Source organism: Nicotiana tomentosiformis, chromosome 12, assembly GCF_000390325.3.
Source record: "Nicotiana tomentosiformis chromosome 12, ASM39032v3, whole genome shotgun sequence".
NCBI lineage: Eukaryota > Viridiplantae > Streptophyta > Magnoliopsida > Solanales > Solanaceae > Nicotiana > Nicotiana tomentosiformis.
Genome location: NC_090823.1, coordinates 53,177,531 through 53,197,684, shown reverse-complemented (window position 1 = coordinate 53,197,684; position 20,154 = coordinate 53,177,531). Strand labels below are relative to the sequence as shown.

Sequence of the window (20,154 nt, the reverse complement as noted above, 5' to 3'; positions counted from 1 at the left end):
ACTGATACTCCATTCCAGCAGGTTGTGGACATCATTCGGAGGTTAGAGGTATGCATGGCCAGGAGAGAGAGAATAGGGAGGCCAAGCGGCCTCGAGATTGTGGAGGATTTAGTGGTTCCCATGCTGCAGTTTCAGCTCGTCATGGCAGAGGGTATGCCAGTCGACCAGTTTATTTGGCACTTCAGGCTACTCGCAATGCACCAGCTATTTAATGACCTTATAGCACCCATTTTGCTCAACCACTTTCCAATGTACCTCCTGTACGGGGTGCCTTCAGCGGTCATTCTATCCGATCGGTTCAGACACAGTTCCAGCAGCCACGCCCTCAGAGAGGTTGTTTCAAATGTGGTGATTCCAAGCATATGGTGAGGGACTGTCCTAGACTTATGAGGGGTGTAGCTCCACAGGGTTCACATGCTATGGCTGCTGCTCTAGTTGCTACTCTATCTTCACAGTCATGTAGGGATAGAGGTCAGGCAGGTAGGGGTCATCCTAGAGGGGGAGGTGTCACGCCCCGAACTCGGGGAGCACGACCGGCACTCAACCGAGTGAACCCGGCCGAGAAAGCCTATTAGATTTCCTTCTACCCAAACTCATTCATGAATAAAGAGGAAATGCACTCCATTAATCAAACACTCAAAAGATCTCATTAACAACTCCCATTTTATTCCATTACCAGCTTCGCTCCAAAATATTACAAGTTTATAGATATAATGAAAAATATGTTTGCCAATTACCAACATTTCTAGTTCAATTTCCCACATCAAACACCACCCATAACCTGTCTACGGAGCTTCTAAGTACAATATAAGAGTAGTATGGAAGTGCTGGCAACAAGGCGCCGGTTATACCTCAAAAGACAAAGTACAACATCATACGATATCAGGCCCGGAATAGAGTAGGGCTCACCAAAACCTGCCGAATAGGGAGTAACTGCTAAAGTTGCCAGCTAATGAACCACCTGCATCTATGGAAGATGTAGCGCCCTCGACAATAGGGACGTTAGTACATATGGAATAGTACTAGTATGTAATGATAACTGTCCTATTTCAAAATAGAATACCTATATAAGAAAGGGAAAACCATAGAAGCAACAAGTCACAATCAACAATATCCAAATGCCCAGTTAAAACATAACAATTTTCAAAATACGAAAATAATATATATTTTTGGTTGGGAGATCATTAGCACCGATATACCACCGTGTTTTTAGCACGGAGTCCGATCACGTACGATCAGCTAGGCCATCTCCCCACGAACAATGTGGTTTGACATGTGATGTGAAAAAGGGTGTTACCAAGAGTAGTACCACCATGTGCGTAATATGGCGTCCGATTTTCACTCGATCAGCTAGGCCACCTTCCCACATATGCCGTGTGGGTTGACTTTTCCAATTCACAACCATTATTAGTTTTATCCCAATTAATGGAAATAATATCAACTCATCAATCACATCCCAAATAAGGGGAATAATCACACTCCACTCCTACACCGACACGTGTAGTTTCGGGTATGGGCCTTATGACCCACCCTTCCTCGGTTTACTAATGATACTCACAAAATATTTTTGATTTGCACACAAGGGAAACAAAAGCAAAAATATATTTACCTTATCATCTTTCACATTTTATAAACCTCCATTATTATTTGCAACCAATCACAACAACAATACTTCCTTGGCTCTTTGGCCATCAACAAGATTCTTTATTCAAGGCACGGTGGCCGTATTTCATATTCCACGCTTTCATATCTTTCCTTTCATAGATCATCATCACAAATATCAACAATTATAATATTCCGAAAATCACAACTTTAAGTTCATTAGAAATGAAGGCTTTAAACACAATAGATTTCTTTCCAAGAAATGGAGAAAAATGATTAGCAATCGAAGCGCAAGTTAAAATCATAACCAAGTAGCACACCATTTATTCTTGAAATACTTTTCCCCAAGAAGGGCAATACACAATTTCCACTCACGAATATGTAAGGACGCAAAACACATTGAAAAATACTTATAGAGCATAACATCTGTTAAAACAGCCAGATATGGGCACGACTTGAGTACATAAGCTTTTAGGCAATTCTATTTTCGAAGTCGTTTTAAAACAGTTAAATCAAAGCTCATTTCATAATCTTTCTCACATCATCTTCCTTCATTACCACCACTAGCCATAAGTATAACTTTCAATCTTGGCACGTTGGCCATACTCTATATCCCCAATTCACTTATTTCATTTTCAAGCATCTTTATAGATTATCAACAACAAGACATTTTCAATCATGACCTTAGGTACACATATGACCAATTAAGAGTCTTAAGCATATCGAGTTTTTCTCACACAATTTGGCATACTAGCATTCATTTGAAACACGACTTAAAGCCATAATATTTTAATATGCAATCAACACTTTGAACATATATATTTCGTCATAAGGCTCATTCGGAATAGTCAAGTTTATAAGGAATAACCCGGAACATAGGAATTAGGAACTTGAGCCAACAATACTTGAAACTTACAGGAACATTATGGATTTCGATCCTAAGAGAGTAGTTTAGACAATATACCTTGCTTGAGCTTTTCTTAAGTTACTACAACATTCCAAAAATCCTAGCAATCCCAATCTATTTTGAGACATAACAAAATTGAACACAAATTAGGAAGATATCCATGGTCTCATCTCATTTGAACATTTTATCAAACATTAGGTGTGCAAATTTAAATACAAGGTTTTTCTACAAGATTTTCTTCGCTCCTCAGCCCAATCTTTACCCATTTGAGCTCAACAATCTTCCCACAAACCTTATTGGTACATGCATGTATAAATAATACTCTCATACCCAAGAATCATACTCTTAATCAACCATTTTCTACCCAAATTTGAAATTGAAAACTAGGGTATGGAACCTTACCTCTTAGATGAAGAACTTGTGAGATTTCCTTGTTGGATTTTAAAGCTTGGACAAGATCTTGATGAACAAAGAACTTGAGCTTCTTCCTCTCTCTAGAAAACTCTCACTTCTCTCTAAAATATCAGATAATAGCCCCAAAATAAGCCCCAAATTCTATTTATCAAAATGAGGTCGGGTTATAAAAATAGGAAAATGGACCCTCCGAACTCAGGTCTGCGGTCGCACAATGGACCGCACAATAGGTATGCGGTCTGCACAATGGACCGCAAAACTGATGCCCAGAACTGGGCTACACTGGTCAGGTCTGCGACCATTTTGCGGTGTGCAGACCACTTTTGCGGTTCGCATAATGATTCTGCAGTCGCATAATTGACCGCAGAATCACATTCTTCCAACTTTTGGTAATTAGGTCATAACTTCTTGTAGGAGTGTCCAAATGACGAACGGTTTGAAGAGTTAGAAACTAGACTCAAAGATATTTCATTTGATAGGTTTTTCATCATATAACTCCTTATATATATGTAGATATACTCCTCCAAATTTTGGTATTGTGCGTACTTATTTGGAACTTTAGTCTATCATGTAATTTCCAACTTGACTTAGACTTGGGGCTCTCCTTAGACCCCACACCACTTATAATATGCCTCGTACACTTATTATCATATCCAATTGATATTTATCATATTAATAGTCCTCGTTAGCACACAAAATAATATAATTAGCGCACATCAACTTTCTTAATAGCGTTTAAGTACTTCGAAATTTTCTGGGGTGTTACAGGAGGCCATGCCTGTTTCTATGCTTTTTCTGGTAGGACTGAGGCTGTCGCATCAGATGCTATCATCATAGCTATTGTTCTGATCTGTCATAGGGATGCATTAGTTTTATTTGATACGGATTCCACTTATTCTTATGTGTTATCCTATTTTGCTTCATATTTGGATACGACTCGTGATTCTTTGAGTTCCCCTATTTATGTGTCTATGCCCGTTGGGGATTCTATTATGGTAGACCGTGTCTATCAATCGTGTTTGGTCACTATCGAAAGTTATGAGACTAGGATGGACCTTTTGTTACTCAATATGGTGGACTTTGATATGATTTTGGGCATGGACTGGTTGTTACCATATAACGCTATCCTGGATTATCACGCTAATATCGTGACATTATCTATGTCAGGTTTGCTGCGGCTGGAGTGGAGAGGTACATTAGATTATGTTCCTATCAGGGTGGTGTCCTTTTTGAATGCACAATAGATGGTTGAAAAGGGGTGCTTAGCATATCTAGCCTTTGTGAGGGATGTCAGTGCTGATACTCCCACCGTTAAATCAGTTTCGGTAGGGATAAATTTCCCAGATGTGTTTCAGCATACCTACCAGGCATGCCGCCTGATAGGGATATCAATTTTGGTATTGACTTGGTATCGGGCACTCAGCCCATCTCTATTCCTCCACATCGCATGGCACCAGTGGAGTTAAAGAAATTAAAGGAACAACTTCAGGAGCTGCTTGATAAGGGTATCATCCGACCGAGTGTCTCACCTTGGGGTGATCCAATTCTATTTGTGAAAAAAAAGGACGGCTCTATGAGGATGTGTATTAACTACAGGCAGCTGAACAAAGTTACAGTCAAGAACAAGTATCCACTACTGCATATTGATGACTTGCCTAATCAGTTTCAGGGTGCTCGAGTATTTTCGAAGATTGACTTGAGGTCAGGGTACCACCAGTTGAAGATCCGGGATTCAGTTATTTTAAAGAAGGCTTTCAGGACTCACTATGGTCACTTTAAGTTTTTGGTGATGTCATTTGGGCTAACCAATGCCCCAACAGCATTTATGCATTTGATGAATAGTGTATTCCAGCCGTATCTTGATTTTTTTGTCATCATGTTCATTGACTACATATTGGTGTATTCTCACAGCTGGGAGGATCATGAGCAGCACTTGAGGATCGTGCTCCAGACCTTGAGGGAGAAGAAGCTATATGCTAAATTCTCCAAGTGTGAATTTTGGCTTGATTCAATCGCGTTTTTGGGCCATGTGGTGTCTAGTGAGGGGATTAAGGTGGATCCGAAGAAGGTGGAGGCAGTTAAGAGTGGGCCCATACCGTCTTCTGCTACTGAGATCTGGAGTTTTCTAGGCTTGGCCAGGTATTATCGCTATTTTGTGGAGGGGTTTTCATCCATCACAACTCCTTTGACCATATTGACTCAAAAGGGTACCCCATTCACGTAGTCTGATGAGTGTGTGGAGAGCTTTTAGAAGCTCAAGACTGCCTTGACTACAACTCTAGTTCTGGTTTTACCTTCAGCATCAGGTTCTTATACAGTTTATTGTGATGCTTTGCAGATTGGCATTGGGTGCGTATTGATGCATGGCGGTAAAGTGATTGCTTATGCTTCGCGACACTTGAAGCCCCATGAGAATAACTACCCAGTACATTATTTAGAGTTGGCAGCCATTATTCACGTGCTGAAGATTTGGAGGCACTATCTCTACGTCATGTCTTGTGAGGTATTCATAGATCACATGAGTCTACAACACATATTAAAGCAAACGGATCTAAACTTGAGGTAGCGGAGGTGGTTAGATCTACTCAAGGACTATGATATCACCATTCTTTATCATCCCGAAAAGGCCAATATGGTGGCCGATGATTTGAGTAAGAAGGCTGAGAGCATAAGGAGTTTTGCTTATATTCTAGTTGGGGAGAGACCGTTAGTTTTGGATGTTTAGGCATTGGCCAACATGTTTATTTTTGGATGTTTCGGAGCCTAGTCGAGTTCTTGCTTGCGTGGTTTCACGGTCTTCTTTATTTGAGTGCATCAAGGTGCGTTAGTATGATGATTCCCACTTACTTGTCCTTAAGGACAAGGTGTATCACAGTGAGGCAAAGGAGGTTTCTATTGGAGATGATAGGGTGGTGTGGATCCATGGACGGATTTGTGTGCCTAATATGGATGGGTTGCGTGAGTTGATTCTTGAGGAGGCCCACAGTTTGCGGTATTCCATTCATCCAGGTGCCGCAAAGATATACTAGGACTTGAGGCAGCACTACTAGTGGAGAAGAATGAAGAAAGATATAGCAGAGTATGTGACTCAGTGTTTAAATTGTTAGCAGTTGAAGTACGAGCACCAGAGACAAAGCAGTTTGCTTCAGAGTCTTGATATCCCAGAGTGGAAGTGGGAGCATATCACCATGGATTTTGTAGTTGGACTTCCACGAACCTTGAGGAAATTCGATGCAGTGTGGGCCATTGTGGATAGGCTAACCAAGTATGCGCACTTCATTCTAGTCATGACTACTCACTCTTCAGAGCAGCTAGCTCGGATTTATATTCGTGAGATTGTCCGTCTTCATGGTGTGCTAGTGTCTATTATCTCCAATCGAGGCACGTAGTTCACATCATATTTTTGGAGGGCTGTGCAGCATGAGTTAGGTACACAGGTTGAGCTGAGCACGATATTTCATCCCCAGATAGATGGGTAGTACGAGCGCACTATTCAACCTATGTTATTGATTTCGGGAGTTCATGGGATCAGTTTCTACCGGTTGTTGAGTTTGCCTATAACAACAACTATCATTTGAGCATCCAGATGGCCCCTTACAAGGTCTTATATGGGAGGTGATTTCGTTCTCAGGTTGGATGGTTTTAGCCTAGGAAGGCTAGGTTGGTGGGCACTAATTTAGTTCAGGATATTTTGGGAAAGGTGAAGTTGATTCAGGATCGGCTTAGTACAGCGTAGTCCAGATAGAAGAGTTATGCTGATCGGAGGGCTCGTGATGTGGCATTCATGGTGAGAGAGAGGTTTATACTCAGAGTTTCACCCATGAAGGGTGTGATGAGGTTCGAGAATAAGGTCAAGTTGAGCCCTAGGTATATTAGTCCTTTTGAGATCCTTGAGAGAGTGGGTGAGGTGGCCTATGGTCTTGCATTGCCACCCGGCTTATCGGAAGTTCACATGGTGTTCCATGTTTCCATGCTTCGGAAGTATTATGGTAATCCGTCTCATGTGTCAGATTTTAGCTCAGTCCAATTGGACAAGGATTTGACTTATGTTGAGGAGCCAGTGGCAATATTGGATAGGCACATCCGGAAGTTGAGGTCAAAGAACATTGCGTCAGTGAAGGTTCAATGAAGAGGTCAACCGGTCGAGGAGGCGACTTGGGAGGCCGAGCATGACATGCGGAGCAATTATTCTCATCTTTTTGGCACTTCAGGTATGTCATTATACTCGTTCGAGGACGAACGTTTGTTATAAGGGAGGCGAATGTAACGATCTGACCGGTCATTTTGTGTATTTGAGCTCTGTTTTCACTTTGAGGCTTCCCTATGTCTGTTTATGGTTTTATGACTTGCGGGGATGGTTGGTTTTATTTCGGAGAAGTTTTGGAATGATTTGGATCCTTTGGTTCTTGGTTTAGAAGCTTAGGTTGAAAATATTGACCGAGCTTTGACTTTTGCGAAAACAACCCCGGAACAATATTTTGTTAGCTCCAATAAGTTCGTATAGTGATTTTGAACCTAGGAGTATACCCTGATTTGAATTCGGAGGTTCCCAAGTTGATTTGGCTTGTTTTATCGAACGTTGGCAATTTGAAGGTTTAGAAATTTTTTAAGTCTGACCGTAGGTTGAATTTATGGCTATCAGGTTCGGATTTTTATTTCGGGACTTGGAATAGGTTCGATTTATTATATAGAACTTGTCATCAAATTTTGGTGTCATTCCGAGTTGGTTTAAAGGGAATCGGATGCTTGGTTGTGATTCTAGCGATTCTTGAGTTCATTGTAAAATTTCATATATTTTGATGTCCGATTCATTGTTTCAGATGCTATTTTAGTGTTTGATCGCGCGACCCAGTTTGTATGATATTTTTAAACTTGTGTGAATATTTGGTTTAGAGCCCCCAGGGCTCAGGTGAGTTTTAGACATGTTTTAGATTGGTTTTGAGTTGGTTTCTCAGCAATTGGTGTGTTGGTGCTACAATTATTGCAAATGCGAGAACCAGTTCGCATTTGCGATCGTCACATTTACGAAATTTGCATCGATTTGCGAAGGGGGCTATGTGTCATGCCCCAACCTTGGGAAGCGCGACCTGCGCTCAACCGAGTGAACCCGGTCAAGCAAGCGTATTAGATACTTTCTACCCAACTTACCCATGGTCAAGAGAAGACATGATTTCATTAACTAGACAGTAGGAAGATCATATATACAATACTAAATCTTCTCATTGGTTACATCATTTTAAAGTCCAAGAATACACACATTCTTATGATTCGAGTAAAACAAGAGATCAAAACACAACATAATCAGTTTGACTTTTCTAGCACCCATGTACAACCCACATAGTGTCTACAGAGCCTCTAAAAGATACAAAAGAGTGTTATGATAGTGCCGGTAGCAAGGCCCCAGCTATACCTCAAAACGTGATAATAATATGAACAAAAGATACAATACATGACTCCGGGATGAAGTGGGGCTCACCAAGTCTGTTGGAAAGAGGATGTACCACTATCGCTGATCAACACTGCCTGCTATGGAACCACTTGTATCCATTTAAAGATGCAGCGCCCCCGGACAAAAGGGACGTTAGTACTGTCGAATAGTACTAGTGTATAAAACTAAACACCATCTCAATAGAATGAATAATAATATAAGGGGAAAACAGTCATGAGTTCAATAAGAGATTCAAATAATACTAAAATATCAAGTAAGGATCACATAAGTTCTCAAGTCAATTTCCATGTTATTAGGTTGGGTGATCTTTAAAGCCGATATACCATAATTCACAATACCACTGTATTCTTATACGGAGTCCGATCACGACCCGATCGGCTAGGTCGTCTCATTTGAGACATCAACCATAACCACAATTTCAATTATCATTTCCAACACAGTCACCACCATGTGTGCGGCATGGCGTCTGATCACGGTACGATCGTCTAGGCCGTCTCATCCGAGACATTATCTTTTCAATCAATTATCTCACTTCATACTTATTTCACATATTTTTAATTCATTGGCACAAATGGCCTCAATTAGAAAGTCATTCTTTGCACTTAGCCATATTTCATAATTCCAGTTTCCCCTTTTCACATTCAAACATCATTATCATCATTAACAACAATAAGGCCTACCATTTAAAGTATTAGTACACATATGAGCAATTTAGAAATCCTAAGCACATAAAGGCTTTTCATACAATTTGACATAACAATCTTTATTCGATCTTGACATGAAGTCTTAACATTTCTAACACATATTCCACATTTTGAACACATCCTTAATGACAAAATGACAAGATAAAGCATTTAGAATAAATATTGAACATACATCCTTCAATACAAACACATTAGGAATAGCCAATTCTATAATGATCAATTTGGGACTTACACCAATTACATGAACACCGTGGGATTCGATTCTAAGAAGAAGGGGGTTTAACCAACATACCTCAATTGAGCTTCCTTAACTTTTAAAACGTTCCGGAATTCTTAGCAGCTTCAATCTATTTTAGAAATATAACAAGTTGAACCAAAATTAGGAAGATGATTCTGATTCTAGCTCATTTGAGCTTATTATCAAGCACTAGGTGTGCATTAGTGTTTTAAGGCCCTTTTGTGAAAGATTCCATTATTCCGCAACCCATTCTCTACCATTTTTAGCTCACAACCTTCTTACACCCTTTGATAGCATATGCATGCAATATGAATCACTCCCATGCCCAAAAATTATCTTACTAATTATCCAATTCTAGACAAAATTCGAAATTGAGGGTTAGAGTGTAGAATCTTACCTTTAGGATGAAGACTTGGTGAGTTTTCCTTGTTAATCTTCAAAGATTTGAGCAAGAATTGAAGGACAATTTGTTAAAGATCACTCTCTCACTCTAGGGCACTCTCTCACTCTCAAAATGCCAGATTTTAGCTCAAAAATGGGATAAAACGTCTAATTAATGAAGTAGGGTCGGGTTATAAAAATCCAAAAATGAAGCTCCGGAAAAGGATATGCGGTCGCATATGGGACCGCAGAATAAATATGCGGCCCGCATATCGGCCGCATAATTTGGTTCCAAAAATCTCGAAAATATCTACCTGGGTCCGCGGTGGTTATGCAGCCCGCAGACCTATTCTGCTGTCGCATAATGTGCCGCAGAACTTCCCTCCACAAAATTCCTAAGGCTGATTATGCGATCAAAGTGCGGCCCGCGAAATGGTTATGCGGTCGCATAATTGGCCGCGAAGTTGACATCAAAATGGCCCAAGTAGCGGCTTCACTCTGCGGCCATTCTGCGACCCGCAGAGTGATTATGCGGCCCCATAATGGGCCGCAGAAATGCCTATTTCTACAAAATATTTTCCTTCAACTCCCTAGCGCACTGTTCAATCCAAAAAGTCCGAACCGCGATGAGCTAAGAATTTTTGCTATTATTAACCTCTACGCCTACCCCGACATCACAGAACCCCGATTTTTAGAAATTTTTTTACGGGGCCTTACACTATGAGTGGTAGGCTTCGCATTTGTGAAGCAATCCTCGCAAATGTGAAGCCTGGGTTGCATTTGCGATGTGTCAGTCACATTTGTGGGGTTCGCATTCGCCAACCCCAGGTCGCATTTTCGAGACCTATAGGTGAACAAAATAATGGGATTTAGGGACTTACCTTCATTTATTACATTTTAGAACCCTAGACTTGGTAGGAGGCAATTTTGAGGAGGGATTTTAACATACAACTATTGGGTAAGTGATTTTGATCCAATTTCAATTATATTACATGATTATTTATGATATCTAACCTCTAACACATGGAATTTGAAGATAAGTTTTGGGAAATTTTGACTATGTTTTGGAAAAATAAAAATTTGAAATTTGAGAGTCGAATTGGACTCGGATTTGATAACAAAACACATATATGGACTGTGAGGTTGTGGGTAGTCGAGATCTACCCTTGGACTCGGGTATTGACCGAGCGGGCTCGATATTGACTTTTGAGAAATTGTGTAAAGATCTTAACTTTAATTACCATAACTAGTTTCTCTTGCATTGTTTGATGATTTTACGTCTTTTTTGTTAGATTTGAGCCGTGCGGAGGCGAATTTTAAAGGAAAAACTATCTTTGAGTGTTAATTTGACATAATTGAGGTAATTATCTTGCCTAACTTTGTGTGAGGGAACTTTCCCGTAGGATTTGGTCTAATTGCATTATTTGAATTATGTGAAAGATGGGCAAGGTGACGAGTGTGTGCACGGGCTTATATGTATTATTTGACCGGTTTAGACTCTTAGGTTATTATATGCATTTAATTGAAGTTATTATTACACGAAATATCTTTCATTGTTGAGATTATTCTTTCCCGTTTCATTGAGTTGTTGTTGAAGTGCTTGCACACATTGTTGTTGAGCCGTGAGCTATGTATTATTTTGATATTGGTATTATCGTTTTGGCAATGTTGTGGCATATAGGCGCGTGTGGTGCAAGTTGATTATTGTGTTGTGATGAGACGCGCATACGGCGGGATAAGGGTGGTGATATTGATGTGCATGCGGCTAGATAAGGGCTAGTAAGGATATTTACTTCATTTTGAAGTACACGCGGCGAGATAAGGGGGCTAAAGCGCGTGACGCTATTTCGAAAAAAATATTTTTAAAATAAATATAAGGCGCACGCAGCGTTATAAGGAAGATTTGTGAATTGTGCTTGTGATTATGAGGTGTGATACCTCAGGGTAATTCTTGTTGTAAATCTTGTGTTAGAACGTCTTGGTTATTTGTACTGTCATTTGCTTTCCTTAATTTATTTCACTTGTATTTTATATTTTTTCTGATTATTTTGCTGTTTTAACACATGTTTACTCCTTGTTGCCATTTATTGCTTTTACCTTCCATTGTAAGCATTATATTAATAATCTCTCTATTGTTAGCTTTATACTAATATTCCTTCCATTATTAGCTTATATTGATATTCTTTTCACTGTTAGCTTTATATTAATACTTTGCAGAGGTTTTGTGTCTAGTGAGTGTCCCAACTTGTACCTTTTTACTACTCCATCGAGGTTAGTCTTGATACTTACTGGGTACCATTATAGTGTACTCATTCTTCACTTCTGCACATTTGTGAGCAGATCCAGGTACCTCGGAGAATGCCGGACGTTAGATAGATGTTTTGGTTTCTAAGGAGACTTCAAGGTATAACTGGTATCCTGCTCACATGCCTCGGAGTCACCTTCTGTTATCCTTCATAAATACTGTCATTTGAATTCTAGAACAATGTTGTATTTAGAGATTTGTAGTGTATTTTCAGTAGAGCTTATGACTCTGTACTACCGGTTTTGGGTTATATAACTGTTGAGCAGTTTCAATATTATTATGCCATTTATCAGTTTAATTTAATAGCTAGTTGTTTATTTATGTTAAATCCCATCTTGTGTTAGGCCTACCTAGTCTTAGAGACTAGGTACAATCACGATCCTAAAGGTGAAATTTTGGGATCGTGACAGTGTAGTTGAAGGGGAAGTTAACGTAGATTCTGAAAAAAGGAATCTGAATTAATCTCAGTTGCGGCACTTGCGATTTTGTTATATATGAGTGACATGGGATTACTTTTATTGAGCAAGCAGAATTTGTCGGATAGGTACAAAAAAGTTTTTAAATTTTTGTGAGCATTGTGTGTTTGATAAATAAACAAGGATAAAATTCAGCAAGAAGGCAAAACACAAGACTAGAGACAAGTTATATTATATGCATTCAGACTTGTGGGGTCCAAACAGAGTTCCCTCCAAGAATGGTGCCAGGTCTTTTATGATTTTGATTAATGATTACTCAAGGATGGTGTGAGTGTATTTTCTGAAAACAAAAGAAAAGGCATTTTCCACATTTGTTAAATGGAAAATGATGGTTGAGAGGCAGACGGAATGAAAGTAATGCGTCTTCGGGCTGATAATAGCTTGAAATTTTGGAATTCTGAGTTCAATAATTTCTACAGCAGAGAGGGTATAGTGAGACACCGCACTTATGTCGGAACACCACAACAGAATGATATTGCAGAACGTATGAATAGAACACTTTGTGATAGGTACGAAGTATGTTTTCACACTCATGTATTAGCAAGGATTTTTGGGCTGAAATAATCAATACAACTAACTATTTGGTCAACGGATCTTCTTCCATAGCTATTGATTTTAAAACTCCTTTTTGGTATGGTTCGGTTTGCCTGCTGATTATTCAAATTTGAGGATATTTGATTGTCCTGCTTATGCTCATGTGAGAGATGAAAAACTTGAGCCGAGGGCAAAGAAGTAGTTATTTCTAGGGTATGCAACATGAGTGAAATGTTATAAGTTGTGGTACATAAATCAAAAGACTCCAGAGTTAATTATCAATATGGATGTGACATTCAATGAATCTGTCTCACTAGACAGTTAGAGGGAGAAGGCAACAACAGAAACATATCGTGGTGTCAGTGACCGCATAGAGCTAGAAATTGAATCTCCACTAGTTCAGCCAGAGTTCTAAAGTAGAGAAAGTGGAGGAGCTATAAAATAGTGATCAAAATGATAATTTTGATACGCCTACACAACAATAACCATATAGCATTGCAACAGACAGAGAGAAGAGAGAGATCAAATTGATCACAAAGGTTTGCAAACGTAGCTGATGGTAATCTTCTTAGATATACAAATTTTGTAGAATTTACTTTGTTAGTTGAAGAGAGTATTGATGTGCTTGAGCCTAATAGCTATAAAAAGCTATTTCTAGTCAAGAACAAGGTCAATAGGTTGGTGTTACTGGTGAAGAGATTGAGTTTGTTCATAAGAACCAGACATGGAGGCTTGTTCCATTGCCGGAGAGACAGAAGGTACTAGACTGCAAATGGATTTTCAAAAGAAATAAGGGCAATCCTGGGGTTGAAGCATCAAGGTACAAGGCAAGATTAGTAGTTAAAGGTTTTACGTAAAGGGTGGGGATAAATTACAATGAAGTATTTTCTCCAGTAGTAAAGCATAGCTCTATCAGGGTCTTACTGGCTTTGATGTCTCTTCATGACTTAGACCCAGAGCAGTTAGATGTGTAAATTACATTCTTGCATGGTGAGTTAGATGAGCATATTTATATGAGTCAACCTAAAGGATTCATTACTCTAAATAAGAAAAATCATATTTTCTTGCTTAAGAAATCTTTATATGGTTAAAATAGTAGCCTAGGTAGTGGTATAAAAGATTTGATACAATATGATTCAAAATGCTTTTTCTCGAAGTGCATATGATAGTTGTGTGTATTACAAGAAGCCTGAAGATGGTTCTTGTTTATATTTATTGTTATATGTAGATATATGTTTATTGCTGCTAAAAACATGTCACATATTATCCGATTGAAGAAGCAGCTAGGTGAGGAGTTTGAGATGATGATTTGGGTGCAGCAAAAAAAATATTGGGGATGGAGATTACTCGAGATAGAAGGGTTGGAGAGATGATGCTGTCTCAGTGTACCTATATTGAGAAGGTCCTCAAGAAGTTTAATATGACAGTGCTAAATATGTGTCTATTCCTTTTGCTTTCTATTTCAAGTTGTCTGCAAATATCTCACCAAAATCAACGAGGAGAAGGAGCATATGTCTAGTGTACTATATTGGAGTGTTGTAGGTAGCATTATGTATGCTGTGGTTTGCATTATGCATGGCGTGTACTGGTAAAGAACATTGGCAGGCGGTGAAGTGAATCTTGAGATACTTGAAGGGTACTGTAGATGTAGGTTTGACTTTTAGGAACAGAAGAAATAACAAAGAAGGAACTAATTATTGGAGGAATCCCAGTAGAAATAGAATTTAATATTTACCAAGGAAATGAAAATATTACCTTAGGAATAAAATGGTTAGAAACAGTTAAACCATATAACCTAGGAGATAGACATCTTATAATAACATATAAAAATAAGAAAATAACAATTGAAAGAACCTTAACATGACAAAAATATATATACTAGCAAAAATAATAATAGAAGGATATTACAGCAGATATTATACACCCATGATAGATACAGGAGCAGGAGTAAATGTATGCAGACATAACTGTTTACCTGAAGATAAATGGGAAAAATTATTAACACCTATTGTGGTAACAGGATTTAACAATGAAGGAAGCTTGATAACGCAAAAAGCAAAAAATATAAAAATACAAATATGGGATAAAATACTAACTATGGATGAAATATATAGTTATGAATTTACAAATAAAGATATATTAATAGGAATGCCCTTTTTAGATAAATTATACCCACATATAATAACAAAAACTCATTGGTGGTTTACTACACCATGCAAACAAAAAATAGGAGCAAAAAGAGTAAGAAATAAAATAAGAAAAACAACACCGTGGATTAAAGGAAGTGAAAAGGTAACCCAAAAATTAGAAAATGAAAAAATAAATGAGCAACAAATAGAATTAATAATATTTGCTATAAATAAGATAAAAATAATTCACGACAAATTAGAATCATTATATAATGAAAATCCCCTTCAAGGATGGGATAAACATAAAACGAAAGTAAAAATAGAATTAATAGATGAAAATAGTATAATAACACAGAAACCATTAAAATATAATTTTAATGATCTAGAAGAATTCAAAATGCATATAAAAGAACTATTAAAAAATAATTATATACAGGAAAGTAATAGTAAACATAATAGCCCAGCATTTATAGTAAATAAACATAATGAGCAAAAAAGAGGTAAAAGTAGAATGGTAATAGATTATAGGAATTTAAATGCAAAAACAAAAACATATAATTACCCGATACCAAATAAAATATTAAAAATAAGGCAAGTACAAGGATATAATTACTTCAGTAAATTCGATTGTAAATCAGGATTTTATCACCTAAAATTAGAAGAAGAATCTAAAAAATTAACAGCTTTTACAGTACCACAAGGATTTTATGAATGGAACGTTTTACCATTTGGATATAAAAATGCACCAGGAAGATACCAACATTTTATGGATAGCTATTTTAATCAATTAGAAAACTGTATAATCTACATAGACGATATACTACTATACTCAAGGACACAAGATCAACATATAAAATTATTAGAAAAATTCATACATATAATAGAATCCTCAGGAATTAGCCTTAGTAAAAATAAGGCAGAAATACTTAAAAATCAGGTGGAATTCTTAGGAATTCAAATAGATAAAAATGGAATTAAAATGCAAACACATATAGTACAAAAAATAATAAATTTAAATGAAACCCTAGATACAAAAAAGAAATTACAATCATTCTTAGGATTAGTTAACCAAGTTAGAGAATATATACCTAAATTGGCAGAAAATTTAAAACCTTTACAGAAAAAATTAAAGAAAGATATAGAATATCACTTTGATGAAAAAGACAAAACATATATACAAAAAATAAAAGATATGTGTAAAAAATTACCAAAACTATATTTTCCAGATGAAAATAGAGAATTTATATATATAGTAGAGACAGACTCAAGTAACCATAGTTATGGAGGAGTACTTAAATACAAATATAAGGATGAAAAAATAGAACATCACTGTAGATATTATTCAGGATCATTTACGGAACCACAGTTAAAATGGGAAATAAATAGAAAAGAATTATTAGCTTTATATAAGTGTTTATTATCGTTTGAACCATATATAGTATATAACAAATTTATTGTTAGAACAGATAACACACAAGTTAAATGGTGGATAACCAAAAAGGTACAAGACTCAGTTACAACGAAAGAAATACGAAGACTCGTATTAAATATACTAAATTTCACATTTACAATAGAAATAATTCCTACTGACAAGAATGTGATTGCAGATTACTTATCAAGACAAAAGTACACAAACAAATGAAGAAGAAACTACACAAGACCTATTTTCAATACTTACTACACTATCACTACAAATGACGGAAGTAGAAAAGAGGTTGCAGATTATAGAAGCAAAAAACCTAAGCCAGCAGCATGGCTCAAAACATGCGGAACTAAGCCAGCAGCATGGCTCAAAACATGCGGACCTAGGAGGTGACGTTGGGAAACACCTAAAAACCCAAAACCTACAAAATTTTTAGGTAATCCTGGGCATATTGTTTCTGTAGTTATTATTTCACTTTCTTTAACTAGTTCTTTAGTTATATAATTGTCTTCTTGTCCAGTATTTATCATTATTAGGTATTTTCTTTGATCTATTACTCCTGTTATATAATAGTTGTGTAACTCCGGTTCTTTTATTAATCTTTGTGGGTTTGTATATTCTAATCTTCTCGAGGTACTTGCTCTTGAAGATGTAGTTTGTGGGGATTCATAATTTATTCTTTTAGATGTGCTTAGTCTTTCTCTTACTATTTCTAAATCTCCTTCCATATCTATATCTTTGTAACTATAATCATTATTGTCTATGACTGATATTATACTATCAAATGGGTTTTCTATCTTTATTTTTTCAATCTTATTTCGTGCTGTTATTTTGTGATTGGTTGTTAATATATATAAATTTTTACATTTTGCTGTAAATATTTTACTTCCTGGTGCCAGCTCTATTCCTGACATTTTCCAGTACAATACTAGTGATTTATCTATATTAGCATCTTTTAATGCTACTGTATAGTTAGCACTAATTATAAATTTAAATTTTTGGTATATCAAATTTCCTTTTATTGCACAAATTATACTCTTTTCTATAGGTTGTACTATTCTATCATCTGCTAAATATATTTCTATTGGTGTATCTATCCCTTCTCTAAAACAGGCTTTTATAAGTATTTCTGTTCCTCCTAAGTGTACATATTTGATCGGATTTTTTGCTTTTATATTCTGAATTTCTTTATTTATTGTTCTTTTATTTATTATAGGTATTTTAGCTTTTCCTCTAGTATATTTACAATCTATTATATGTTCTTTTTGACTTATTACATAATATTCTTCTTTTTTAATTTTGAACCAGTTTTTTATTGTTGGTACTTCTAATATTTTACCGATGCTTAAATCTAAATCTTTTCCTTTTATTTTTTCAAAAATATCATTATCAAATATTACTTTTTGTTCACTTGATTCTTCATCCTTATATTCTTCTCTGCTTATTATTTGTATATCGTTTTCAGTCATTTTCCTCTATATCTGATAGTTCTTTTTCTGATTCTATTTCTGTTTCTAATTCAGGTTCTAATTCATAAATACTATCTTCACTATCTAATTCATAATCTATATAGTCTAGTTGCATGTATTCTTCATTATCAGTGTTAATTTCTGTTATTTGTTTCTTTTTAGGGTCTCTAGGTAATTTACAATCTTTGGCTAGGTGTCCTAATTTTCCACAATTGTAACAAGTACATTCGGATAATTTTTTCTTAATTCTATATGGTCTTTTTCTTTTGTAATCTTTTATATAATATCTTTTCCTCGGGTTTTTATACTTATATTTTAACTTATTTCTTCTATATTTTTTATATTTTCTTTTATAATTTTTCTTTTTATAATAATTATCTGTACATCCAAACTGGGGTGCAGTTTTAATTTTACAACATGTAAGGTTTTTTATCAGTGTTTTTTCCATTTTAATTTCTTCTTTATGTTTTTCACATAATTCTATAAACCAATTCTTTAAATATCTAATTCTAGCTCCTAAGGTATCTTCTAATCCTGCTTTTTCCCAATCTCTTATTATTTTAGAACTAAAAGGTTCTGGTAATTTTGTAAAGTATATTTTTCTGATTTCTTTTCCTTCTTCAACACTATATGTTCCTTTATAGTAATATTCTTTAAATGCACACGTATATTCGTCTATGTAACACATGTTACATATAGCTAGTTTGTTCATTAGATTTCTACTTACTGTTTTTTCTTTTTGTTGCTCTTCTATTTCTGTTGTCATACTACTAAATTCATTTCTTATAGCTAATTCATATTTTATTAATATGTCTATAGTTGTTGTAGCTGATTCACCATCGAATTTTTTATTACTTCTTAATGCTTTTATACTTTCATCATTTAGATTTTGTATCCATAATTTTACTGTTCCTATTATTGTCCTTTCTATATATCCTGGTGCTTCTGGAATTGGTATTTTATTATCTATTAATTGTTTTGATATATATCCTACCCATAGTTGTATTATTTTATTAACGTCTTCTACGCAATCTAAGTCCAAAAAGTTATATTGTTCATTTATTGTTTTTGGTGTCCATTTTCTGTTTAATCTTTTATCCCATAATACTTTACTTCTGTCACTTCGTTCATAATTATTATTGTAATATGTTGGTATTGTTTGTTTGTATTTTCTTTCTTTTGATGTACTTGGTTTTTCGCTTATATCTCCGGCATATATTTCTGGATTTATTATGTTATTTGTTTTAGTTATAAGTTCTGTATATGTTTCACTTATTTCTGAATCTTCTGAACTTTCTGTATTCTGTTCATTTTCACTATTAGTTTCATTTATTTCTTCAAGTTTTACTTCTATGTCCTCTTTTAATTTTTCCCTAAATTTTTCTATTTCTTCCTTCAATCTTTCTTCTTGCTCTAATTCTTTTTTCTTTTCTCTTTCTCTCTGTTTGTTTTCATACAATTCTTTTAATATTGCTAATTCTTTTTCTAATTCCATTATCCTGGTGTTTTTGTTTTCTTCCACTTGCTGTAATTCTTTTTTAGCTTGTTGCCTAATTTTTTCAATTTCATTTTTCCTATCAATTTCTTCATTTTCTTTTATTATTCTTGTCATTGCTGTTAAACTATCTTCTAATCTTGCAGTTTCTTTTTCTAACATTAAATATATGTTTTCTCCTACTTTCTTATATCTTCTTCCTATATTTGAAGTTATTATTTTTATTTTTAATCCATCCAAATTTTCGTATGTTTTTTCGTCTACCGCAAATTCTTCTTTATTCATATTTTATGTTTAATCTTAAGTTGTAAGATATACTTATATTCTAGTTTTGACATTTTGTTTATTAATTTGTCCTTTTTCGTGGTTTTATATTCTTTATATAATTCCTGTAATTTTGTTATTGTTTTCTTTTCTTTTTTAGGATTTTTACTTGTTAATTTTTTATTATTTTTATCAATTATAATTGGTATATTGTATTTATTTGTTATGGCTCTGATACCATTTTGGGGATTTTGTGGGTCGGATTTAGCTCCGATTAGCTTTTGTTCATAAATCTTCATAAGTCTGAATATTCTTCTACCAAATCGTATGTATTTTGTGGGTCTTCTTTTTCTTTTTCGTATTT

General features: G+C 35.7%; 2 protein-coding genes across 2 annotated transcripts; one reads left to right on the top strand and one right to left on the bottom strand.

Moving 5' to 3' along the window:
* Nucleotides 1–6,707: 6,707 nt before the first annotated feature.
* LOC138902647 (uncharacterized) lies at nt 6,708–7,052 on the top strand. The gene has a single exon (XM_070190532.1). It carries the CDS (start codon nt 6,708–6,710, stop codon nt 7,050–7,052), a length of 345 nt encoding a protein of 114 aa, XP_070046633.1.
* A 10,475-nt stretch (nt 7,053–17,527) lies between these two features.
* LOC138903607 (uncharacterized) lies at nt 17,528–19,951 on the bottom strand. Its single transcript, XM_070192008.1, has one exon. It carries the CDS (start codon nt 19,809–19,811, stop codon nt 18,024–18,026), a length of 1,788 nt encoding a protein of 595 aa, XP_070048109.1. The 5' UTR covers nt 19,812–19,951; the 3' UTR covers nt 17,528–18,023.
* Between the last annotated feature and the right edge of the window lie 203 nt (nt 19,952–20,154).

Coding starts and splice junctions, on each gene's coding strand:
- LOC138902647 (XM_070190532.1), top strand. CDS start 6,708: ATGGTGAGAGAGAGGTTTATACTCAGAGTTTCACCCATGAAGGGTGTG.
- LOC138903607 (XM_070192008.1), bottom strand. CDS start 19,811: ATGAATAAAGAAGAATTTGCGGTAGACGAAAAAACATACGAAAATTTG.